This window comes from Chrysemys picta, unplaced genomic scaffold, assembly GCF_011386835.1.
Source record: "Chrysemys picta bellii isolate R12L10 unplaced genomic scaffold, ASM1138683v2 scaf1, whole genome shotgun sequence".
NCBI lineage: Eukaryota > Metazoa > Chordata > Testudines > Emydidae > Chrysemys > Chrysemys picta.
Genome location: NW_027052708.1, coordinates 1,200,184 through 1,227,166, shown reverse-complemented (window position 1 = coordinate 1,227,166; position 26,983 = coordinate 1,200,184). Strand labels below are relative to the sequence as shown.

Sequence of the window (26,983 nt, the reverse complement as noted above, 5' to 3'; positions counted from 1 at the left end):
ATGGGATGGATTGCACTTTCAGCAAGTTCACGGACGACAGTAAACTGGGGGGAAAGGTAGAAAAGCTGGGGGGTAGGGATAGGGTCCAGAGTGACCTAGACAAATTGGAGGATTGGGCCAAAAGCAATCTGATGAGGTTCAACAAGGACAAGTGCAGAGTCTTGAACTTAGGATGGAAGAATTCCATGTACCACTACAGGCTGGGGACCGACTGGTTAAGTGGCAGTTCTGCAGAAAAGAAACTGAGGATTACAGTGGACGAGAAGCTGGATATGAGTCAACAGTGTGCCCTTGTTGCCAAGAAGGCTAATGGCATATTGGGCTGCATTAGTAGGAGCGTTGCCAGCAAATCGAGGCAAGTGATTATGCCCCTCTATTCGTCACTAGTGAGGCCACAGATGTAGTCCTGTGTCCAGTTTTTGGCTCCCCACTACAGAAAGGATATGGACAAATTGAAGAGTCCCGTGGGGGGCAACAAAAATGATCAGGGGGCTCGGGCACATGACTTATGAGGAGAGGCTGATGGAACTGGGGTTATTTAGTCTGCAGAAGAGAAGAGTGAGGGGGGATTTGATAGCATCCTTAAGTTACCTGAAGGGGAGTTCCAAAGAAGATGGACCTAGGCTGTTCTCAGTGGTGGCAGATGACAGAACAAGGAGCAATGATCTCAAATTGCAGTGGGGAAGGTCTAGGTTGGATATTAGGAACAACTATTTCACTAGGAGGGTGGTGAAGCTCTGGAATGGGTTGTGACGGGTGGGATCACAGAAACCCCCTAGCCTGCTACAAACACAGACCCAGGACTGAGCCACATCCCCCACAAGCTGCTGACTTAACTGAAAACAGCTTAGAAAGTGCTCCTGTCTCTAGCACCCAGACACCCAGATCCCAATGGGATCCAAACCCCAAATATAACACTGATGTAGTAATTAAGGCCTGGAGGAGCAAACAACTGTGCATATCTCTCTATCAGTGGACAATTTATGAGTTTACCCCATGTAAGCTTTATATAGAGTAAAACGGATTTATTTGGGGTTTGGATCCCATTGGGAATTGGTTATCTGGGTGCTGGAGAGAGGAGTACCCACTAAGTGGTTTTCAGTTAAAGCCTGCAGCTTTGGGCAGTTAGTGCAGGGGGCAGGGTGGTGTGTGTCTAGTGCAGGTAGAAGAGTGACTGGCTATATGCTGGTGGGCTTGTGGGTGCTGGCGCCCGGGGCTGACTTGTAAGTGGGGGAGGGCGTATGCCCTCCCACGCCCAAATGGAGCCCTGCTGGGTTTCAGCTGATGTCCCCCAATTCTGGTGCGCCGTACACCTGGCAGGGCTCCATTTAAGGACGGGGGCACCTGCCCCCTCCAAGTTCTGAGTCAGTCCCGGGTGCCATCTCCCACAAGCCCGCCAGCATATGGCCACTCACCCCTCTCCCTGCACTAGCCCTAGGGGTGCTGAGAGCCTGGTTACTGCCTGCAGGGGTGGCGGAACAGTGGGGGCCAGGCAGGCACTGCTCACCGCAGCACGGCACTTGGCTGCCAGAAAGCCGGGGGGTAGCAGGGCTGTGACCCTCTCCCAGCCCACCTCTGCAGGCGGCAGGTGAATCCGGGGGCAGGAGAGGGGCCAGGCCAGCTCTGCTCGTTGCCTTTCCCTCGCGTTCTCACCCCCTCTCCAGCCCGCAGCTCCGCCTGCCCGCTCCCCAGGACTGGCTCCAGTCCGGTCTTCCCGGCAGCAGGTCCCAGGGCGTGAAGTAACTGTCCCCACTGACCGGCTGTGACTCACCCGGCTGCTGCAAGTAACGCAGGGAGTCTCTGGGTGCCCCGCAGGGCTGCAGGGCTCTGGGAGGCTCAGGAAGGCAGCTAAGACTTGGCGAGTGGAAGACAGTGCTGTGCGTGTTGTGGGGTAGGGATGGAAGGCTGTGGTTGTGTGTTTGTGTTGTGCTGTGTATGCTGGGTGGTGGCGTGTGTGTTTGGATTATTTGTTGTGTGTGGTTGGATTGGGTGTGTGAGGTTGTTTTGTGTGTATGTTTTGTATCATGCTGTATGGGTATTTTGTGTTGGGGTTGTGTGTTTCTGTTTTGTGTATGTTTTGTGTTGTGCTGTGCCTGTATTTGGATTGGGTTGTGCTCTATGTGCATGTGTTTTTGTTGGGTTTGTGTGGTTGTGATGTATATGTTTTTTGTGATGTGCTGTGTGTGTGGTTGGACTGGGCTGTATGTTTCCAGTCAGAAGCTTAAAACCTCTCTTTAATGTCTCCTCTAAATCTCCCCAGCTTCAGAGCCCAGGAATTAGCCCCTCAATGAGGCTATGAGATCCCAGCACCTAAACAGGGCTACTGGAGGCAGTGCAACAAAAATCCAAATCCAAATTAAACACCCGCCCAGGAGGAGAGAGGATGGGAATAGGACATATCTTTCGCCCCCAAAGATATTTACTTATTTCTGGTGCTTTCAAATGCTGTCCAAAATGTATTTACTTTTTTTTTAAGGTATTTTGTGCAAGAAGAAAAAAATCAAGAAAAATGAGAACATAACAATTGTTATCCTATAATGCTGGTGCAAACAGCATAGATACTTATGCTGAATAATGCTGACAATTTTAAAAGGTTCAGCTGTTTAAAGTCAATATGTAAAGACATATGACACAGTTTTCAGTTTGCCTGGGATGCTTCCCAGGTTTTCTGAAGCCTGATATTTTTTTATAGACAAGGCAGATAACATGAGGCTTTTATTATTATTTTTGGATTCACACTCAAGTTGTAATACACAGACTTTGAGGCCAGGAAATTTTCTTTTTAAGGGAATGCTGTGAATTCATTTCAGAAAGTCTGGATTATTATACACTGTGAGTTATTAGTGAAATTCCTACAAAGGAGGAGGAGTGGAAAAGGCAAACCAAAGTTTCCAAGCTGTGGCCTGAGATAAATAGTTTGTCATAATAGATTTTAGAAAATTAGACTAATGCAAAGCACAGAAAAAAATATATAGAGGAAAGGACAAATGCATTCCCCTGGCTGTGAAGTTACGGAATGTTCAGGGCTAGAGAATGCATAGATGAGGGAAGGGTGGACATTTCCTTAGATTTCTCATCTACAAATGAATCATTATGGATCCCAGTCCGCAAACACATCTCTGTTTGTGAATAACTTTGGAGCCATTCCAGTCTATTAATAAAGTACATATTATAAGCTTTTAAAAGTTATATACTCTTCAGAGGATGGGATTGGCCCAGTTCTTTTGATTTCTTTCCACAGTAACAATTTTTGGGCTCAATCCTGTACATTACAAGAATAATCTTTGCTCATGCAAGTAATCCTATTGAGCTTACATTAACTTCAATTGGACTGCTGATGGGAGTAAGGAGCAGTTAGATGAAATAGGTTTTTCAGAATCAGGTCCTTAAACATGTCTCTGTCAGTTTTAACTTTTTCTTTTCAAAATATTCAAAGCAATTACACCTTGTTTAGTGATAATCAAATGCCAGTTTTAATTTTAAAGGGATGAGAGCAGAGATGATAGGGGGTGGGGGGAGAGGAATGAGCAGAGGGCAGGGCCTTGAGGGACGGGGAGGAGCAGGGGTGTCTGGTTTTCAGAAATTGGAAAGTTGGTAACCCTAACTAGCCTCCCCACATACTAAGTGCCCATGGCCCCCCAGAGTTTTGAAATCCAGTCAAAAACCTCTGGCGGCCTGGCTTTGGTCCGCAGTCTGCCTATTGACTACCCCTGCAATAGGCCCTGGGTAGATTACACAGAATTGTATGTGTTCGTTGAACAGGGGCACTTGTGGTGTGAAAAAATGTTTCTCTTGAGTCTGGACCTTAACTAACCTTGACCAAGAAATCTGGACCTTGACAAAAAATAATTAACTATCCTTGGCCTGACCAACCCAGGAACATTTGCTAGGATTCCTTGAGCCTAAAAGAAGAGCGGAGCTTTCACCCGCTCCCTCTTTAAGACTCCAGTCCCAGGCCCTAGCAATCATCAGCAGCCTGGGTTCCCTGCCAAAGCACAAACATCTGCCCTGGGGCCACCTCCTCTCTCTGTGGTGATTTCCTTTGTCCCACACATCTGTATTGAGGACAAAACCTCTGGAACAGGGTAACACAGCCCCTGAGATTTCCTTACTCACTCTCCAAGGGTCAGTATGCCCTACTGCACGTCTCAAGAATGTCTTTTTATTTTTCTCCTTTTGAAAGTAAATTGTTGTATTTCTGTCTCTTCATATGACCCCTGGCCCTGTTGAATGCAGATGATTGGAAGTGCCCTCTCTTGACATTTCTATTGCCATTGTACTTGTGTACTGATGAAGTGACCAAACTGAATGCAGACTTTGTGGTAAAGGAAAGACAGACATTTCAGTGAAATAGCGATGTACTCTGCGTGAGTTCTGATACTGACTTCACTGAAGGTTCATCCAGAGAAAACTTCTGGCTTCTCCACTGGTCAGTACTCAGCTCAGCATCGATTTTAAACTATATTTGTAGATCATCATGGAAATAAATATTGCACTATGTGAACATGATCAGTTTTACTAGGGTTTCTAGTAACAACTCAGTGATTGGTTACTTGTTTTAGCTTTATTGCTTCAGTGGAAACCCAGATTCTTATTAACCCTCCTCTTGTCATTATTTTCTATAAAATTCATTTATTGTCCTAGCAGAAATATTCATCCTCCATATTTATTGCTAATGGGGAATTCTTTTCACTGTTCGTTTAATTTCAGGTGTGAATTATGAGGGAGAATTTCCCATTTATCTCCTTGGATTCAATGAAGGTTACAGATCTGACCTAGATTTAGGAACAACCCTGTTGCTCATCTCAGAATATTCTCTCGCTGGGTTTCCACTTTTAACACATGCCTAATAGAACATTCAATGTAACCTCCCCCCAACCCCCCAACATCAAACAGCCAGCAATATCCAGAGGTGGCACACCCTTGCCGCTTGGTTTGTTGTATCTCAGCCTCTCCCCAAGATGAACCCTGGAAACTGCACAGTTCATCTGACAAGAAAAACTTCCACTATGGGGAAGAATTCAGAGAGGATTTAATATGAAAAAGGCAAATTTCAAGATGAAGAAATTATAGGCAAAAACAGCAGGAATCTTCCCCCCCTCTTCAAGTGATGGAAAATTATACAAAGAAAGTGTATGAACCTTTTCCAACTCCACTAATATTTCCTGCAACTTCACACAAATTGTATAAAAACACCTGCTTTGTCTATCTACCAGGCAGGGAGTGTCTCTAGGCCATCACAGCAGAGGGAGCATTTCTGAGAGAAAAAGACAAAGCATTTACATCATCACAAGGTTATTTTTTTCCAATCAAATCGTTCTGATATTGATCCCCCAGTGTCGCCATGTTCCACATCATCATAACCTGTGTCTCCAGGAAGCAGGAACGGGGTTTCCCTGTCCCTCCCAGAGACAACTTCACTAGTTAGCGAGTGCAGACTCCCACCTGAAAATGCCAAGGGAGACAGATACAATCAGTGGATTCAGTCTATGGTTATGTGCAGCAGCAGAGCAAGGTGGAGTTTACAGCAGTGTTTCTCAAACTCATTTGATCGCCCCCCTTCTTTGTGTCCATCATAACTGACGCCTCCCACCCCAACCACACAAGTACATACACTGATTAAAAAAGATCAACGTGCAGCTCTCACTAAATATTACAAACAGAAGGGCATTGAATAAAAAAGAGCCATTTAAGTATATAGCTCTCCGTCTGCCCAGCTGTGAAGGCAGCACTACCATCAGCAGCAGCAGAGACGTGAGAGTGGCAACACCATACTCTGCTATCCTCACTTCTGCATCGCTGCTGGTGGCAGTGCTGCCTTCAAAGCTGGGTGCCCGGAAAGGAGACACCACTCTCTGTTCTGGCTTCTCATGCCACTCCAGAATATATTTTGTGTGCCACAGTTGAGAATCTCTGCTCTACAGTAATGATTAGGAACTGTTTCCCCTTCAGTCTTCTGGCAGCTCTATGACAAGTTCTAATCCATCATCTCTGTAAATAGTCTGGAAAGTAAAACCTTTGGTTTCCAGAACAGCTAATATTGCCAAGCTATAACTCTATTCACCTGTTACTTCATGGAGAAAACCCAAGCACTTACCAACCAGAAGCGCTTAGGGTACGTCTATACTTACCCGCTGGTTCGGCGGCAAGCAATCGATCTTCTGGGATCGATTTATCGCGTCTTGTATAGACAGGATAAATCGATTCCGGAAGTGCTCGCTGTTGACGCCGGTAATCCTGCTCCGCGAGAGGAGTAGGCAGAGTCGATGGGGAGCCTGCCTGCCATGTGTGGACCTGCGGTAAGTACCTTTAAGTTCGAACTAAGATACTTCGACTTCAGCTACGTTATTCACGTAGCTGAAGTTGTGTATCTTAGTTCGAACTGGGGGCTTAGTGTGGACCAGCCCTTATTTAAGAACATCATAACTTTCACTCAGCCCTAACAATGAACATATGCAAGTTATTCTTATCAAGTACTAAGCAATGCACATTTCATCACCACTGCACCTCTTCTGGTATATCCTATGGTGTCTCTGCTCATGGCAAAATTGGGAAGGGGGGAGATTTTGGCCAAGGACAATGGGCAAAACCCGACTTTTACAGGACATGTCCTGTCTTTTTAACATTTGCACAGGAGTAACAGGACTTTGATTCATAGGATTCTGCCTAAAAGATACATGCACAATAAGCTGGTGGGAATCCAGCACATCCGGGGTGTGGCAGCCATACAAGGATTGGAACCTAGAGGCAGAAAGTTCCTAGGTATCTTGCTGGTTTTGACCACAAAATACCACCCAGCAGGGACCCTGCTGTTCCTTTCCCCATTGCAGGCACCGAAGCCTCACAGGCATTGGGTTGGCCAGGGCTGTACCCTTGCTGTGTACTCCACATTTCAAGCCCTCCCACTCTGCAGACACAGTGTGAAGTGTAAACAGTTCTCCACTCACCTGTCTGTGAATCCCTGTCCCTGTCACTCGTCCCAGTGCCTTGCTCATAATTCTGCTCCAAAGCAGGGTCACCTTCAGGGTCAGACACTTCTCTGGCATCATCATAACCATCCCCTGGGACATCTCCAAGCAAAGCAGGGACATCTGATGTAAAGAAGTGATGTAATTAAGGGAATAGTCACAGTGAAGACATAATTAAACTACAAGCTGCAGATGCACCAGCCTCAGTGGTACCTGGGGATTTCTCAGCACTTAACTTCCACCTCAGGGCGGTAAGAGGAGCCCTCCTCTGGAACCTCAGACTGGGGGGTTTACATATCACATTGATTTGATACATTTCAATAGCTGGTTGAGTGGATCCTAGAGCTCCCAGATGACAAGGGGAAGTTCTAAAAAGAACTGACTGGGATCTAGTCCACAAGGCATTTGGTTACAATAATCATGAATGTAAATGACTTGGAATTGTCCAGAGTTTGTTCCCAGCTTCCTAAATTTGACATCATTTTTAAAATGTCTTTTCAATGCGTTCTCCTGATAAAGTTTACACCATAAACTGCCATCAGTCTCCAATGTGCTGACACCACTGGGAGCTGAGACAGCTAATAAGGGTCAGAAATGGGACTTTGGGTGTAAAATCTCTGTCCCACCCACCCCCAGTCACAGCGTTTCTGACACAGATGTATATAAGCTGCCATAGCTGCATGCCAAGAAAGGCTGGCATGGAACATTGCTGTTATGTAAAGGTCTCTGCTTTGGTGCATTGTCTTTACAGATGGTGAGTAACCATAGTGCTCAGGGCAGTGAGGGTCACAGGGCAGTGATCTGAGCCAAGTACCGTGTGGGCAGCTACTGAGCAAACTGCTCCTTCCGTCCCTGCAAGCAGCCTCTATTTTGACCTAGGACATCACACACTTCCTTACCCCTGGGCCTCCACACGACTCTTGTAATGCACTTGGTCAGCGCCCCACGTTACGCCAATAGACAATACTGGTGGGTGAACTTTGTGGTTTTCTTAACAAACCACTATTGTCCCTACTGGGAAATACAATTAGTTTTTCTTCAGGGTGACGTTGCTTCCAGGAGGCTGATTCACTGCTCACCTCGGCCGTCTGAAGTCTGGGAGATGTCGTTCAGGGCAGCCTCCTCCACATTATCGTAATCCAGCTGAGACCCCCCTGGGGAAGCTCCCTCTGGAACAGCAAACACCACACTCAGCCCCTGGCACCAACAGCGTCTCTTTAGGTCAGGTGGACCTTATACTAGAGCTGTTTATCATGGCATGTGAGAGGAAAAGTCACAGGGAGCCCATGGTGAGAAGGGCACAAGTCAGAGAGCTACAGTGAAACAGGAGTCCCAGAAATAACTAGGGGCCAATCCTGTCCCTGCAGAATCCAACAGCAGCTCTTGTATGTGTTTCAGTGGGAGCAGGATTTGGGCTTGTGCTGAGATAACAGGTTGGGACACGGGCGCTGCCAGGCCAGAGCCGGCCTGTGTGAATCCAGCTGATCTCTGCAGACAGGTTTGAATTTTCCTGTTACACTGGGGAGGGGGAACCTCCCCTCTGCCGGAATTACAGCTCCCGCTGGGAGGTCACTGGCCTGATCCTTTGTGAGCTCCTGCTCTCCACTAGCCTCTCAGGCAGCCCAGGGCTCAGCTTGGCAGCGCTCCAGCTTCTCAGCAGAACTGACTCATCTGCTCAGTGTCTCCTCCCCCAGCCACAGGCTAAACTCCCACAGGGACCAAATTCATGGACTCCCTTGAGAGCAGCTGGGGTAGAAATGCCGCCATGTTTATAACTAGACATGGGGCCAGACAAGGAATTTCACATCCAGGGGTTTGTTACAGCCTGTTATAGCGACAGGTGCCAGCTGCAAAACTGAGATCCAGAGCTGGGGTCAGAATTTGCAAATCTCCCACCCGCAATGTTCTGGTGGGTTTACATCAGTGAATTTGACTGAGCCCATCTGCAATTATTACACAAGACAATTTTCTCATATCTCTTCCTTCACTGACACCTTCCACCCAAAGAGACTGACCCATCTCCTCCAGCTCCTCACCTGGGGAGATCACTGGGAGCTACTCCCAGGGGACTATAAAGGGAAGGGTAACAGCCCTCCTGAGTACAATACTATAAAATCCCTCCTGGCCAGAGACTCCAAAATCCTTTTACCTGTAAAGGGTTAAGAAGCTCAGGTAACCTGGCTGACACCTGACCCAAAGGACCAATCAGGGGACAAGATACTTTCAAATCTTGGTGGGGGAAGGCTTTTGTTTGTGCTCTTTGTTTTGGTTCTTGTTCGCTCTTGGGACTAAAAGGGACCGGACATCAATCCATGATCTCCAAATCTTTCTGAACAAGTCTCCCATATTTCAAACTTGTAAGTAAGAGCCAGGCAAGGTGGATTAATTTTATCTTTGTTTTGTCAACTTGTAAATGTTCCTTTTGCTAGAGTGTTTATCTCTGTTTGCTGTAGCTTTGAACCTAAGGCTAGAGGGGATTCCTCTGGGCTCTTTAAGTTTGATTGCCCTGTAAAGTTATTTTCCATCCTGATTTTACAGAGATGATTTTTACCTTTCTTTCTTTAATTAAAAGCCTTCTTTTTAAGAACCTGATTGATTTTTCCTTGTTTTAAGATCCAAGGGGTTTTGGATCGGTGTTCACCAGGGAATTGGTGGAGGAGTCTCTCAAGGCTACCCAGGGAAGGGAGTTAGCACTTGGGAGTGGTGGCAGCAAAACCAGATCTAAGCTGGTAGTTAAGCTTAGAAGTTTTCATGCAGGCCCCCACATCTGTACCCTAAAGTTCAGAGTGGGGAAGGAGCCTTGACATGTTCCCATCCTGAGATTCTGACAGAAATCCTATTCAGTGTGATTAGATCCGACTGTGTAAAATGGGAACCGTGTGAGGGGAAATGGCTGTGATTACAGAAAGTGTCATAGAAATTCTGTTCTCTGCCCAGATTTGGGTCTCTGGGCCTGAGTCTGCCCCTCCCCCATTACCTTGTTCTGATTCAGGATCGTTTTCCCCCTCGCTGTCCCCGGTGTAATACTGCAGCTTCGTCACTGAGTCATCTGAATAGGAGACTGGAGAGACGAGAACCAGAAATTCATCACAGTGAGAACAGCAGAACTGTGGGACTGGAAACACACCCGAGGCCAAGGGCAGGATTTCCAGTCTCAGTCTATTCCTTCTTCTACGGGAGATGGTGACTCACAGGGACTCTGAGTGGTGAGAAGCTGACACAGACTCCCCAAGAGAAATCTCCATGTTATTGAAGTAAATGTGACTGAGGGGATGCTACAATCTGACCTGAAAGATGCTGGTGTGAGTGAAGGGCACGTGTCTGGCTGCTGGTCCAGGGAAGTTCCACAATAGTCCTGGCTTCCTCAGCCACAGAGGGGAATCCTCCTTCTTAAGGGTAAATACCCACCTCCCCCATGAATCAGTCGATCAGCTCTCCCTGGTGTTTCCAGATTAGGCCAAGAAAGGCCCAGAGCAGAGTCTATGATTCACTGTAACCATTTTGGCAGTGGTGCTGGGGGATGCCCTGAGCATGATCCCAGAGCCCCACCACAGCACAGACCTTGGGCAGGATGTTCCCATCAAACATTGAGACAAAATGGCAGAAAGGATAAAAGGGCCGTGACCCAAAGTCATTGAGGCTCTCCTGGGTTGATCTCTCTGCTCCGGAGGCAGGAGGGAGCCGATCCAGCAGACCAGTGCTTGTGGTGGGAGGGGGGCACAGAACATCCCCTGCTCCAATGCTCCAGAGCAGTTTTCAAATGATAGTTTAGCCTGGCCCCAGACAGGCGCTTTCCTGACCCCTCACTGGTTCCACTCCAAAGCTGCAGGATGGGCAGAGTGACATTAACTGTCCCTAGAATTGGGACACTCAGTGTATGGTCTGAAGGAAGCCCATCTCTATCAGTCTATTTGTGTATTTGGAACCATTGGGTGAAATTGACAGGAATTTGTGAAATGTTTTGGTGTTCCTAAATTTGCATTTTTCACCAAAACATTTAGCAGTGAAGACTTGTGCCCAGCGCCAGTGACAAGCTCACAGGGATGAAGCTGCAGTGATTTAACTCTGGGTCAGGGCCTCAGATGGAAAGAACATTAGATGGCTGCTCCCTGTTAAGAGTGAGACACACAGACCTGAGCGACTGAACATCTCCTGCTTCTCTCTCATCAGGTTATAATCAATCTCCTCGTACACGGCCTCAGAGAAGGGATCCAAGGGTCTTCTGGAGCCTGAAAACAAAGGTCAGGGTTTGCACAGGGTTATTGAAACCAGAGATGGGAAACACTATTGGATCATCCAGCCCCTCCCCATGGGCCCAGTGCGAGCCTGAACCCTACAGCACATTCCCACTGTTGAAATTTATATGAGCCAGGGGACAGGGTTTCTTTCCACAACAACCCTTTGATGATTGTTCCCAGGGTCTGTCAGGAAGCTTCCTCACATTCATCTTAAATGTTCCCTTTTTAATGTCATCCCATTATTCCGGGCTATTCCCCTTTGGAGCAGTTTAAATAATTCTTCCCGCACGCTGGTGTTTATCTGCAAAATGGTGATAACACTTTTTTTTCATAGACTTTAAGGCCAGAAGGGACCATTAGAATATCTAGTCTGACCTCCTGTATAACACAGGCCACTGCATTTCACCCAGATACCCCTAGGTTTGAGCCCAAAGATGCACTTAGACTAAAGCATTTCAGTCCTCAGCAGAATAAACTCTTGTGTGCCACAGGCAGAAAGCAGGAGCAATTAAGGTACCACCAATGTCCCAGGCCCCTGCAATAGCAAGGATATGACTAGGTGAGAGATGCCTAGATAATCCTGGCAGGCGATCCATGCTCCATGGTTCAGAGGAAAATGAAAATCCCCCGAGGTACCTTTTTGCCAATCTGAACTCGGGGAAAATTCCTTCCTGACCCCAAATCTGACAATCGGTTTGACACTGAGCACGTGGAAATGACACACCTGCCAGATATCTTAGAAAGAGTTTTCTCTGAACCACCTCAAAGGACTGGTCCAGCCCATCCAATGTCACATCTCCATCTGTAGCTAATGTCTGATAATTCAGAAGAGGGCAAGAAACAAAGCAAAGCAAAACAAAACAAAATATGGGGGCTTCCCAGAATCCTTTCCTGACCCCTGCAGGCGACTAGCTGAAGCCCTGAACCATGAAGTCTGATTATAGTCATTGTCTTACTGAAAAGTTGTGAATATTACGTGTATGTTGATGGCAATCCCATTCTCGGTCTTCTTGCAAAGGAGCTGCTAGCTAATGTTTGTATAGTGTGTTATAAATGTCAAATCCCCTACAAGTGCCAGCTTTGAGTACAATACAGTATAATGCTCCTTTTGAGCATTTCTCCTTCCTCAGATTGTCTTTTCTACTGGATCACTCTCTTCACAACTATTTACCACAGCTCTATTTTTATACACTTTTTTCAGCTGAAAATATTTGCAATTTCTCTAGGTTCCCTTTCCATGATGTCTCTACTCATGATATTCAGAATCCCTCCTCCCTGTGACAGATACTGCAACTCCAGGCAGTATCTTTGGGAATCACTATATTAAAGTGTCGGAGAAAAACTGAGTTCTCACTATTTTTGTTTAGGTACAGCAAGTCAGAGCTTTATTAACTCTCACATGTGCAGAGGAGAGAGAGCAAAGCAGGTCTCTCTACAGGTAAACAATTACAGCAAGCATTTATACCTTTCATTACAGATGTAATGAGGGACAGCAGCATTTTGTTTATACATAGGCCATCTTGATATCTCATTTCCTTACTTGTTTTGACTCTTGCCTACATACAATTAGTTTCTATACCTTATCTACACAAGGTCTTCTACACCTTATCTATACTGAGGTCACAATGACTTCTTACACAGCTCTTTCTCACCCGTCTCACACAATCCTCACACAATCCTCAATCCTCGCTTCTACAAATCTCGCGTTATCAGGGTTATCAGGGTCACAGCTAGCTTGACTCTTGCTAACAAAGACTGTCTCTTGCTAACGAAGCCTGACTCTTGCTAACAACCATCATGCATTGCAGTTCCCTTCTACAAAGCCTGACTCTTGCTAACAACCATCATGCATTGCAGTTCCCTTCTGTCAGTTCTTTTCTCTGCTTCCACAACCCCCCCTTTTGTACTTCTAGTACAACAAACATTCTTAAATCTCTATTTGCATTAAGTCCTGGACTTCAGATTCTAAATCAGATGCTTCAACCTTAGGGGTTTTGATTGGATACAATGATAATGCATGATTAGCATGAACATGGAAGGTATTACTATTATTACGTCTTTTACAACAACAATAACATAATCCTAAACTAACTAATAACAATACAAGCAATAACATTCCCATAGCAATACTATAATGGGGTTGTTGTACAGCCTTTGTCATAAAGCACAATACATCATATTTAGTACATAAGGTAGATACTCTATAAGCAGTGTGAAAGGCATACTTTTCTACTTGATATACATTTTGAAGCATGTGAATTTGCCCTTGTACCTCAGAGATTTTCTGAATCTCAGGTAACAATGAAAGCAAATTTTGAAATCTATCAGATAGTAAACTAGTCCAATTAAAGGGTATCTGGAACCTAAGGGCTACTTGAAAAACTCTATCTGCAGGCCAGTAAATGATATGATTGCCTGCAGTGGTAGTGAGACTAAAATGTATGTCTTGTGATATGGTGTCATTAACATACACACAGCTATCATTAGCTTGGAAGAGTAAGTGTCCTGTCAGGGTAGTTCCTTGTCCCCTACCCTCCCAGCAAACGTAGTCATAGACAGTGACAACTTCTCCTGGCTTCAGTTTACGGGTACACTGAAGCTGTGGGGGTTCTAATGGCCAGAATGTCCACAGGTTACCTAACCCCATCCAAATGTCAGGTGTAATCCTAGGAGCACTAACTAAAAATCGATTGGGCATACCAGGTGGTCTAATTTCCCAGATGTCTCGATGAATTACCCAATCCCATATGCATCCTCCCCATGGACCCGGCAGGATACGGTATGTGGGAGCCCACACCCCCTGTACCGGTCCATATGCTTGGAAGGAGCACTGAGAACGTCCACACTTCCACCCAGAAAGTTTCCAAGTATGTCTCCATGGCCACAGATCAGATGGTACTCCTGATGTGTCTGTAAGGGCAGTGGGCCAAGCCTGGTGCTCTAGATCATTCCGAATGGCCATTAGCTGGTCATTCAAGAAATCCTGAATCTCTGAGCATGCTAGATCCCACTGCAATGCCTTCCCAGCCTCAGTGATATTCAATACCATCTCTGTCAGTAACTTCTGGGTCATAGAACTAAGGGCGGAGATAACATGTAACTCACCAACTCCAGCCTGTACCTGGGTTAGTTGTGCTCCAGAAACAAGGCCTATGGCCTTCTCTAGTTGGCCCAATTTCTCATCATGTTCCTGATTCTTAAAAATATTCCAAACTGCTGCTGCACTATTGGCCCCATCCCACAGGGATCCGGTCAAGTCTCTTCTCTTTCTAGAAGAAATAACCCAAGCCCTCTGTTGTGCTAATCTAATGGCAGCCCCTTGTGAACAGTTCGGGTATGTAGAGGTAATCTGGAAACTGGATAAGGGCAATGAAAATTTAACAGTTCCCAGTGTGGTGTTAATCACAGTCCATCGATATCCTACTACATCTCTCTTTGGTGTAGTACTATACCACATCTGTTGGTCAAATACCTTTATGTACTTCCGGGAGGCATTAACATTAATGGTATAAGATGGAGTGTATTGCAGTAAGGTACAAGTCACATTATCAGTCACTGGAATCATTTCTATGCAGGTAAAATTTCCAGTGGCAGAACAAACTCTTTGAGTGCTTGTTCGATTGTTCACTAATTGGGTGATCAAATAACAATAAGGGCCTCTTTCATTTAACACAGTACAAATTCCAGGAACAATCATCATATCTATTTCACTATAGAACCCATCAATTGCAGTTATTAATTCTTGGGGTTCACTAGTAGTGATATCATGTACTTTTATCTCTACAGATCCATTTGTTTTCCATTCAATTGTTTGCTCATATACGTTATCTTGAACTTTAAAGAATAATTTCTCTGAGCAAAATTTCAGTAAATCACTGAGATGTGAAAGTCTTGGCCAATGAGTTTCATTGGAATGTGTAGTACTGTTTGTATCTGGATAAGTTACAGTGGTGATGGCAAGGGTCAAGGGACTAGTGGTGGTGGGTGTAGTCTTTGTAGTGGCAAGGCGTTTTTGATATTCATCATCTGAAAGCCAATTAGGGAGGGCAGTGCATCCTGAAGGTACCTGTCCATAAGCACAAAGCCCTGATCCTGGAAAGAATCCACCCCACCACTGGACCCCACATTCCCAGGAACGTTCCCCACAGTTCCCTCCTTGCCAATAAACAATACTTCGTTTCTTCCACCAGGGCCAGTTCTTAATGTCTTTTGTAGTTAGAAAGTTCTGGACTTTGGTGGTTTCAGCAGAGCGAGTGTTTCTTCTTTTCTTCTTCAAAAACAGTTGTGATTCACCACAGCGCAGGGGAGAGGTTACTAGCACTTCACCCTGCACTGGTGTGGTTCCTGTAAAAGAATTCAAAGGCACAGTAGATCTGTCAGTGGACAAGGGAGAGGTTACTAGCACTTCACCTTGTCCTCTTTCCCTGCTGTCCAGGAGGCACAGCAGAGCTAGCAGGAGAAACAGGCTGATCAGCTGCTGGAGAATCCTCTCCAGGCGGAGGGGTCTTTTTGCAGTGTGAAGCATGGGTCCAGGTGAGCAGTCCTTGGCACTTCACAGCAGTGTTGGTAGTGAGCAGGACTTGGAAAGGACCTTTCCAGCGTGGAGCCAGGGCAGTCTTTCGCTGATGGACCTTTATGTAGACCCAGTCTCCTGGTTCCAGCGAGTGGCAGGGCTGCACAGGATCCTTGGGTAGTGCTTCTTTCACCTGTGTATAGAAAGACTTAACACATTTCATTAGTGCCTGACAATACTTAAGCATTGTGTCATCCATTAAATGAATGTCCATCTGAGCTAGGGTCAGTGGGGGCGCAGTTGGTAGTCTCATCGGGCGCCCTGTCAGAATCTCATGAGGGCTGAGTCCAGTCTTTCGATTGGGAGTGGCCCTCATACTCATTAGTGCCAGAGGAAGGGCATCTGGCCACTTCAAGTTTGTTTCAGCACAAATCTTGGCCAGTTTATTTTTCAGAATTCCATTCTGGCGTTCCACTGTTCCAGCAGACTGCGGATGGTGGGGGCAGTGAAGGTTGTGTTGAATCTGCAAAGCTGCACATAACTCTTTTACAATCTGTCCAGTAAAATGAGTTCCACGGTCACTGTTGATACTCACAGGGATGCCAAATCGTGGTACAAAATCTTTAAGCAGAAGTTTCACAACAGTCCTGGCATCTGCTTTCCTGCAGGGAAAAGCTTCAACCCAATTTGAAAATACATCCACCAAAACCAATACATATTCATAGCCACAACATTTAGACAGTTGAATAAAATCAATCTGAATATTTACAAAAGGTCCCCAAGGGGGAGGGTGAGCTGCCTGCCTAACTTTAACAGCTTTACCAATGTTATGCTGCTGACAAATCACACATTGTTGACAGTAATGATGTGCAATGACTGGGAACCCGAATGCACACCAATCTCGATTAACTGCAGCAACCATCCCCCCTTTGCTCACGTGAGCCATTCCGTGGTATACACGAGCAAGATAGGGCATTAGCATCTTCGGTGCAACCAGGCGACCAGCTGGGGCACGCCAAAGATGATCAGGGTGTAGAATACAGCCATTAGCACTCCATAAACGTTTCTCAGCTGCCGGTGCTGCTTCCTGGATCTTGGCCAGATCCTCAAGGGAGGCTAGTGGAGGCTGTTCAATCAAAGCACAAGTATATTCAGCCTGAGGTGCAGAAAGGGCCGCTGCTTTGGCTGCAGAGTCTGCCAAAGCATTTCCACGGGTAACTTCATCATGAGGGGTCTGGTGAGCTGTACATTTCACGACAGCTATAGCTTTGGGCAATAAAAGAGCATCTAAAAGAGCAGAGACATACAGACTGTTCTTAATAGGAGAACCAGTGGATGTAAGAAAACCTCTATACTTCCAGAGCAACCCATAATCATGTACCACTCCAAAAGCATAACGAGAGTCTGTATAGATTGTAACTGCTTGATCCTGAGCGAGAATGCAGGCTCGAGTTAAAGCCACAAGTTCGGCCACTTGAGCAGAAAACACAGAAGGAAGGAAAGCACTTTCAATAACAGCATGTGCAGAGCACACAGCATAACCAGCAACCAATTTGCCCTTAGAATCTCGCAAGCACGAACCATCTACAAAGTAAATAAGATCAGGATTTTGCAGAGGCACATCTAGTAAATCATCTCTTGGACGAGAGAGAACCGATGTCACAGACACACAGTCATGTGGGTCTCCGTCTTCGGGCCCAGGCAACAAGGAGGCAGGATTTAGAACAGGGCAACGAGCCAAAGTAATATGAGATGAAGACAACAAAACAAGCTCATATTTTGTAAGACGAGAAGTGGATAGATGCTGTGTCTTAGATTTTAACAAGAGAGCAGCCACAGCGTGAGGGACAGCAACAATCAAAGGAGATCCTAAGACAATAGATTCAGATACCTGAACAGCAAGAGCTGCTGCAGCTACAGCACGCAGGCAAGGGGGGAATCCAGCTGCCACAGCGTCTAGGGCAGTACTGTAATAAGCAATGGGACGGTGTTTGTCTCCGTGCCTTTGCGTTAATACAGCCAAAGCAAACCCATTACGCTCATGACAGAAAAGAGTGAATGGTTTAGCATAATCAGGAAGTCCCAGGGCTGGTGCACTGGACAGACTTTGCTTGATAGCAACAAAAGCTTGTTCAGCCTCTGGAGACCAAGGAAGAGGCTCAGGGGTACCTGACTTAGTCAGATCCTGTAAGGGTTTAATCATTGTTGCATAGCCTAAAATCCATTGTCTACAGTACCCAGTCATGCCAAGAAAAGTACGCATTTGAGAAATAGTTCCAGGCCTAGGCATATTTAGAATAGCTGAAATTCGAGAATCTGATAAATGACGAGTACCAGGAGAAATATCATGACCAAGGTAATGAACCTTGGGCTGACACAGCTGTAGTTTTTCCCGGGATGCCTTATGACCCTTAGCAGCTAAAGCAGTCAAAAGAATCAAAGTATCAGTTTTACAAGATTCAAAAGAGAGGGATGCCAACAAAAGATCATCCACATACTGTATAAGCACTGATTTACCTGGAAAAACCACATCATCCAGATCCTTCTTCAGGATCTGGGAAAACAAGGAAGGGGATTCAGTATACCCTTGGGGCAACCGAGTCCAGGTGTACTGGCGTCCTTTATAGGTAAAGGCAAACAGATACTGACTCTCAGGGTGGATGGGGATAGAAAAGAAAGCTGAACATAAGTCCACAACAGTAAAGTAGGTAGCTGAAGGTGGAATACAAGAAAGAATTGTAGCTGGATTTGGAACCACAGGAAAGGAAGGTAAAACAACAGCATTAATTGCGCGGAGATCTTGAACAAACCGATAAGTGTTCTTTCCTGGCTTCTTTACAGGAAAGATAGGAGTATTACAAGAACTGGTGGTAGCAACAATAATACCCTGCTGTAATAAAGACTCCATTACTGGGGCTATACCTTCCTCTGCCTCAGGACGCAGAGGGTACTGGGGAACTCTTGGCAAAGCTTTAGAAGGATCAACAAAAATCTTAACTGGTTCAGCGGTCCGAATCTGTCCCACTTCATTAGCGTGCTGAGACCAGAGATGAGGAGGAACTTGTGATAACAAATGCACAAGGTCAGGGCTACGAGTTGTTGGTAATTTAGCTGGCTCCTCTATATGGAGTGTAGCCAACACTAGATTGGTATTCTCATCAGGAACCTGTAAGAATACGCCATCTGGTGTGCAATAGATAGTACAACCTAATTTACACAAAAGATCCCTTCCCAGCAGATTCACAGGAGAGGAGGGGCTGAGCAAGAATGCATGCTTGTCAGCAAGGGGCCCTAGTGAGACAGCAAGGGGTTTTGTGACAGGATGCGAAACAGGTTGATTTGAAATGCCCACAGCATTTACAGACAAAGTTGACAAAGGAACAGAGGGAAACTCTTCGGATCTTAGAGCAGATCTAGTAGCCCCAGTATCCACAAGACAAGTAACAGTTTGTCCTGCAATTTCACAGTTTACAAAAGGACCTTCTTGATCAATGGGAATTAAAGGATTCATGATGTAGTTACGTTCCCTCAGGCTGTCCTAGTAAGAGGTAGTTGTTGGGGTAAAAGTAGATGCTTCAGGATTTGGGAAAGGAATTGGAGGGTTCTGAGACAATCGGGCTGGGCATGCATCTTTCCAATGTCCCTCTTGGCCACAAATGTGGCATGCAGTGTACCTGGGTTGGGCAGGATACAAGGGACCCTTCCCTCTTCCTCGCCCACGACCTCGTCCTCGGCCTCCTCTCATTCCCCCACGGCCCTGGTTTTGATAAGTTTCTAACTGCAGGGTCAACAGTTTTGTTTCAGTATTCTCTTTCTTCTGCTCTATGCAAGCTGCACAATGATTGGCGACTGTCACCAATTCAGAAAGGGGTTTAGTTTGCCAGCCAATGCAGATAGTTCTTAACTGCTGCTGAATCTTTGGTAAGAGTCCCTGAACAAAAGCAGCCCCTACGGCTTCTCTGGCATTTTCAGCTGGCTGAGCAATTCCCGAATGCTGTTCAAAAACCTTAGTCAGCCTATCTAGATAATCAGCAGCGGACTCTCCTTTATTCTGTTTACAATAAGTAATCTTTGTCCAATCTGTCTTCTTAGGGCAGACTTCCGTCACAGCATTTACGAGACGGTCCCTAGCCTCTCTCAAATCACGATCAATTCCAGGGTCAGCAGCTGGCCAGGCTGCCTGCCTGGTAAGCCGTTGTCGAACTTCGGCTGGCATAATCATTCGCAAGAGTTGATTAATGTCTGCCCAAGATGGATTATAACACTGAACCACCGTCCGGAGTTCGTCTCTAAACTTTTCTGGTTCCTCCCTGATATTAGGAAATTCCTTCACCAAGTTTCTCAAATCTCCTGGTGACCACGGGGCATGCACTGTGACCAACTGTCCTGCATTCCCAGGCAGGTCTCTTAAAGGAACCTGGAGTGCATGTGCCACACTTCTAGTAAAATGACGGGTACTTTCCTCAGAAGGATTAGAATCAGGGGAGCTACTGGGAGGCTCAGAATCACCTCTTTGTGGTGAAGAGGAGGCTTCTCTCCTAGGGGAAGAGAGAACAATGTGTGCAGCTGATACATGCGGTGGTGAAACTGGCACTGCCGGGTGAGATTCGTTAGCAGACCCAGGCAGTGCAGGGGGAGGAGGCAGCACGGGCTGCTGCTGCTGCTGAATGTTACTGAAGAAATCTAAAATATCCTCAGCAGTTTCCTCCTCACTGTCAGATCTAACTAATTGGGAATAAAGGGGAGCAGAAGGAATTGCTTGAACGGGATTAGGATACACAGGAGCAGAAGGAATCGCTCTAGGGGGTAGACAGCTGGATGCCTTGCATTTAAGCTGTAAATGTTGCACTTGGGCTTTTAACTTTTCCTGGGAGTCCTTTAGACTCCGCACTCGAGACTCGTGGAGTCTCTTTGTTGCTTCCTCCCACCAACAGACAAATTGCTCCCACTGTGTATCAGAGGCTTTTGGTGAAGCCAGAGTTTCTTTAAGGTATTTAAGTTTGTCTAAATCAAAAGTACCTTCTAGTGGACATTGTTTAGATGGATTAGCACGTGTGTAAAGATTCCAATTATTTAAATACCTGCAGGTTTTCGGGCCATAATGTACGTACATGAAATAAGCTGGGGTACCCTTAGGGGGTGAGAGGGAAGACTTAGACTGTCCCCCACCCATTTTCCAATCACACACTCAAAGGGGAAGGATGCCCTGTCCGCGCTAGCGGCTCATAAACTAAGGATTCTCCCTACAGGGTATTCACACAGGAGTGACTAACGAGGATAGCCATGACCCCCTACACCTCCCTTCAGCAAAGAGCGTCGGCTAATCTCAGAGAGAAAGCGCCGCTTACTCTGTTGCATCCAGTGAGATGGTCAGACTGTCAGTGGCTCACACGGAGAGGAAAAAAGGGGAGGGAAGATGGGTGCACACACTCCTAGACCCAGGTAGCCTCCTCGCCGGACGATGCCAGGCCGAGTCAACCTACATGGGTCGGATCTCCTAAAAGATCCTCTAGTTACCGGGCTTGCGTTAGAGTAGTTCTGGTCACGAGCCAAAAGACTTTGCAGAGTACTCTGGGCGTCTTCCGGTAACACTCAATTCACACTGTGTACACACACACACACACACACACACACAGACTACACACACCAACATACCAAGGCCTTATACCAGGTACTACTCCTGAGTACCTCCAGGTACTATTCCCAAGTACCTCGATGCATCACTTGAGGCGGTAAAAACCCCTCTTGAGGCAGTAACAACTCCTCAATACAGGTGCAAACCCTATGCACCTAGCATATGCTTACAGGGGGCGGCAAACAATTCCCCTATTACGCCGCTCAGCATCTGACCTTGCTGCACAGTCAATAAGTTCGGATGGCGTGAGCCCAACAGGGGCAGACGGCCCCACGGACAGTCCTCCTCCGACACCCCAATAGAGATTTCAAAAGGTCTCTTACCTCTATTGTGGCGCCATGGGGTTCGAAGGGGAACGATCCGTAGCAGCTGCCGTTGCCTCAGTGGGCGTTGCCATCCCGGACGAGCCCCCAAATTGTCGGAGAAAAACTGAGTTCTCACTATTTTTGTTTAGGTACAGCAAGTCAGAGCTTTATTAACTCTCACATGTGCAGAGGAGAGAGAGCAAAGCAGGTCTCTCTACAGGTAAACAATTACAGCAAGCATTTATACCTTTCATTACAGATGTAATGAGGGACAGCAGCATTTTGTTTATACATAGGCCATCTTGATATCTCATTTCCTTACTTGTTTTGACTCTTGCCTACATACAATTAGTTTCTATACCTTATCTACACAAGGTCTTCTACACCTTATCTATACTGAGGTCACAATGACTTCTTACACAGCTCTTTCTCACCCGTCTCACACAATCCTCACACAATCCTCAATCCTCGCTTCTACAAATCTCGCGTTATCAGGGTTATCAGGGTCACAGCTAGCTTGACTCTTGCTAACAAAGACTGTCTCTTGCTAACGAAGCCTGACTCTTGCTAACAACCATCATGCATTGCAGTTCCCTTCTACAAAGCCTGACTCTTGCTAACAACCATCATGCATTGCAGTTCCCTTCTGTCAGTTCTTTTCTCTGCTTCCACAAAAGCTATGAATGGTTTATGTCCTACTGTATGTGGGAGGGTTCCCACAGCTCCTCCAGGAAGAAAAAAACAGTGTGTGTGATTGTTGGGGGAGGGGGAGGTGATTAAGGTGAATCACTGAGTTTGTAAACAACTCCAGAAAGGTAACAGCCTTCAGGGTGGTTTACACAGACTGGTTCAAACTGGGTTACCAGAGACCAAGAGACAAAGAAAGGCTTTTGGTATGAAAGGCTGAGTTTAAACAGACTCAGGGTCTTCATTTTGATTCAGCAAATGGGCAGGACCTTCTGTCCACGCGGATCCCAACACTGAATCGTTGGAGGGATGTTGGTCTACCAGGCTGCCCATGAGGAAGACTGGTGATTTCTGCTATGTTCAGCAAGTGTGAAGGAATGTTTATTGTTTTAATGTTTTCTCTGTCATACTTTTATCCTAATAATAAGGTGCAGTCTGCTGAGAGAGAGCTGGGTGGTAACTTGTAACTGCTGGCAATACACTGTTCATAGCCCTTGGGGAGAACGCACAGCATGGGGCCTGGCCTGTAGGCAGACTGGTTTGCTGGGGGTATCACAGTGGAAGGCAGGGGGCTGTGCAGTATTAAAAACCCCTGGTCACAAGGAGGTGGGACAGGGGGTTTCGACCCAGTGACAGGTGGCGTCTGGAGGCCTGAGCAGACACTCCTGGAGTGGATCTCCGGAGGGTTGGGGGGATACAGATGCAGCTTCTCTGAAACTGTGATGCTCCCTAGCTAGTATCATCTCCAGATTTCATGGCTGGGCTGTTCCACTGCCAGACAGTTAATGAAATTAAATGAGAGAGGAGTTAACAGGCCCCCTCGTCCACTCCACCGAGCCTGGTATCGCCCCTCACCCTCACACCCTGCAGTCCCCTTGCTATTTATATATTCATAGATTCTAGGGCTGGAAGGGACCTCGAGAGGTCATCGAGTCCAGTCCCCTGCCCTCGTGGCAGGACCAAATACTGTCTAGACCATCCCTGATAGACATTTATCTAACCTACTCTTAAATATCTCCAGAGATAGAGATTCCACAACCTCCCTAGGCAGTTTATTCCAGTGTTTGACCATCCTGACAGTTAGGAACTTTTTCCTAATACCCAACCTAAACCCCCCTTGCTGCAGTTTAAGCCCATTGCTTCTTGTTTTATCCTTAGAGGTTAAGGTGAACAAGTTTTCTCCCTCCTCCTTATGACACCCTTTTAGAAAACTGAAAACTGCTATCATGTCCCCTCTCAGTCTTCTCTTTTCCAAACTAAACAAACCCAATTCTTTCAGCCTTGCTTCATAGGTCATGTTCTCTAGACCTTTAATCATTCTTGTTGCTCTTCTCTGGACCCTCTCCAATTTCTCCACATCTTTCTTGAAATGCGGTGCCCAGAACTGGACATAATACTCCAGTTGATGCCTAACCAGCTGTCATAACTATAAAGGGAAGGGTAACAGCTGTCCTGTGTACAGTACTATAAAATCCCTCCTGGCCAGAGACTCCAAAATCCTTTTCCCTGTAAAGGGTTAAGAAGCTCAGGTAACCTGGCTGGCATCTGACCTAAAGGACCAATAAGGGGACAAGATACTTTCAAATCTTGGGGGGGGGGAAGGTTGTTGTTTGTGTTCTTTGTTTGGGAGTGTGTTCGTTCTCGGGACTGAGAGGGACCAGACATCAATCCAGGTTCTACACATCTTTCTAAACAAGTCTCTCCTATTTCAAACTTGTAAGTAAATAGCCAGGCAAGGCGTGTTAGTTTTCCTTTGTTTTCTCAACTTGTAAATGTACCTTTTACTAGAGTGTTTATCTTTGTTTGCTGTACTTTGAACCTAAGACTAGAGGGGAGTCCTCTGAGCTCTTTAAGTTTGATTACCCTGTAAGGTTAATTTCCATACTGATTTTACAGAGATGATTTTTACCTTTTTCTTTAATTAAAAGCCTTCTTTTTAAGAACCTGATTGATTTTTCCTTGTTTTTAGATCCAAGGGGGTTGGATCTGTGTTCACCAGGAGTTGGTGGGAGGAAGGAGGGGGGATGGTTAATTTCTCCTTGTTTTAAGATCCAAGGGATTTGGATCTGTATTCACCAGGGAATTGGTGAAGGTTTTTCAAGGCTTCCCAGGGAGGGAAAATTGATGGTGGCAGCGGAACCAGAGCTAAGCTGGTAGTTAAGCTTAGAAGTTTTCATGCAGGCCCCTACATTTGTACCCTAAAGTTCAAAGTGTGGATCCAGCCTTGACACCAGCGCAGAGTAGAGCGGAAGAATAACTTCTCGTGTCTTGTTCACAACACACCTGTTAATGCATCCCAGAATCATGTTTGCTTTTTTTGCAACAGCATCACACTGTTGACACATATTTAGCTTGTGGTCCACTATAACACCTAGATCCCTCTCTGCCGTACTCTTTCCTAGACAGCCTCGTCCCATTTTGTATGTGTGAAACTGATTGTTTGTTCCTAAGTGGAGCACTTTGCATTTGTCTTTATTAAACTTCATCCTGTTTACCTCAGACCATTTCTCCAATTTGTCCAGATCATTTTGAATTATGACCCTATCCTCCAAAGCAGTTGCAACCCCTCCCAGTTTGGTATCATCTGCAAACTTAACAAGCGTACATTCTATGCCAATATCTAAATCGTTGATGAAGATATTGAACAGAGCCAGTCCCAAAACAGACCCCTGCGGAGCCCCACTTGTTATATCTTTCCAGCAGGATTGGGAACCATTAATAACTACTCTCTGAGTACGGTTATCCAGCCAGTTATGTACCCACATTATAGTAGCCCCATTGCAGCGGCATTTAACACAGTGACACCAATCGGGACCCACCTCTGCGCTGTGCCCTGGCACTTCGCACTTGCGCCCCCAGGATGATTAAGACCAGGCAGAGCAGGGCCCCCAGGATAATGCAGACGACCATGGGTGCCGTGACTCTTCCACTGTCAGTCGGAGGGCGGCGCGGGGGAGCTGGATGGAAATGAACATGCAACAGGGAGAGATTAACCTGTAAGCATTGGAGGAGGGGGGGTCCTGGGGAGCTCCCCAGTCAGTCATTGCATGGCCCAGGACAGCAGGGTAATGGGCTGGGACAGTCTGTGTGCCATGGGGGAAGCTCACAGGCCGCTGTTTAAACCATGGGCCCTGCCTTGTCAGCCGGAGCCAGAAGACAGGAATCCTCTGGCTCAGCAGGGACTGCAGCTCCCACCCGGGTGCCCTTCCCCCTCAGATATCACAGGCCATGGAAAGGAGCTCCTTCCCTCAGGCTGCAGCTTGCAGCTCCTCCTCTGTGACCCAGCCCCAGGGGAATTTAACTCTTGATGGGAGGAGGGGGATGCTTTCACTGGGGTATTTGGAGAATCTGTCCCCTCTGTCAGATCTGCAAAGGGAAAGGGAGGAGAGTTGGAGGTTGGAGCGAGGGGGGGTGACATGTTTGTTACCGGGGGAATGTCCCTTCTGAGAGTCCCTGGTTGTCTACAGCTGTCACCTCCACAAACTCCATCATAGCAGCACAGGGCCTGTTTGTTAGTGATTTAGGGTCCAAGTCCTTTGTGCTCTGTGCAGCGATGAGGACTCTAGTTACTAACCAGCACACTGAGGTCTGTGATGGATGCAGGGGTTATGTGGGCTGATGTTTGAGTCAATCTGACACCACAAAGGACCCACCCCACAGCATCCATGATGCTCCTGCACACAGGAGATGGGAAGGCCTAGTCTGGGACCAAAGGTATAGGGCGGCAGAGGCTGATCCATCCTCCTCCCTGAAAATTACAGCATGTAGCAGAAACATCTCCTGTCACTCACCTGAGCAATTCACAGCAGCATCTTCCTTATGACCACAGTTGCTCTCACCCCAGGGCTTGGCAGGACAGTCCCAGAGAGATGACTCTGTCCCTCTGCAGTTCACCTTCTCCACCCAGATGGGACCAGTCCCCTCACCGAATGCAACCTCGCCCGGGGCAGATACAGCAGTTCCACAGCCCAGTAGTTTACACACAACGTTAGCATCCGCCATGTCCCAGGAGTCATCACAAACTGTTCCCCAGGAGCCACGGTACCAAACCTCCACTCTCCCCGAGCATCTGTTCTCTCCTCCCACGACACGTAACTTCTCCTGGTCTGGAAATGCAGAAACCTCACATGTTACTGGAACAGCTGGGAAAGTCCTTAGGGACCAAGGGTGAGACACAGAGAAGCAGAGATACCTGTGCAGCTTGGAGAGTTCGGGCATTCGGCAAATAGGGTCTGAGTTGGTTTTGCTTTTTTTCCTATGGAGGGAAAAAGCTGAGGTGAATGCACTGGGTTGCGCGTGTGATGTAGGAGTAGAATTTATCTGTATTTTAAACCCCTAATTTCAGCACTGTATGAACTGAAATGTGAACTCTGGGTCATTTCATATCTAATTAATTTACTATTCAGCTGTTACTCAGACACACAGGCCGACATTGATTAAGTTCCATGTTTGTTGTTAATCAGACAAATGCTTATTCCTGTAAAATATCATGAAAATATGTTTGTATCCTGTGTTGAGAATTTAAATCTGTACACTGAGACATGAACAACAGCAAAAGTTCTACCTAACCCTTCAATTAACTGAACACATCGCGTACATGTGTGTTTGCACGCGCGCATGCAGGTAGTTTCAGAATT

At 46.5% G+C, this 26,983-nt stretch overlaps 1 protein-coding gene across 1 annotated transcript in view; it reads right to left on the bottom strand.

The window, feature by feature from the left end:
• LOC135977475 (deleted in malignant brain tumors 1 protein-like) overlaps positions 1–26,983 on the bottom strand; it is an 82,401-nt gene that overhangs the window by 21,642 nt on the left and 33,776 nt on the right. The window contains exons 8-12 of the mRNA XM_065578731.1: positions 25,194–25,303; positions 18,237–18,273; positions 11,102–11,197; positions 9,946–10,029; positions 8,048–8,137 (exon numbers count right to left, since the gene is read on the bottom strand). Coding sequence (XP_065434803.1) covers positions 8,048–8,137; positions 9,946–10,029; positions 11,102–11,197; positions 18,237–18,273; positions 25,194–25,303 — 417 coding nt within the window. The remainder of the gene's footprint in view (positions 1–8,047; positions 8,138–9,945; positions 10,030–11,101; positions 11,198–18,236; positions 18,274–25,193; positions 25,304–26,983) is intronic.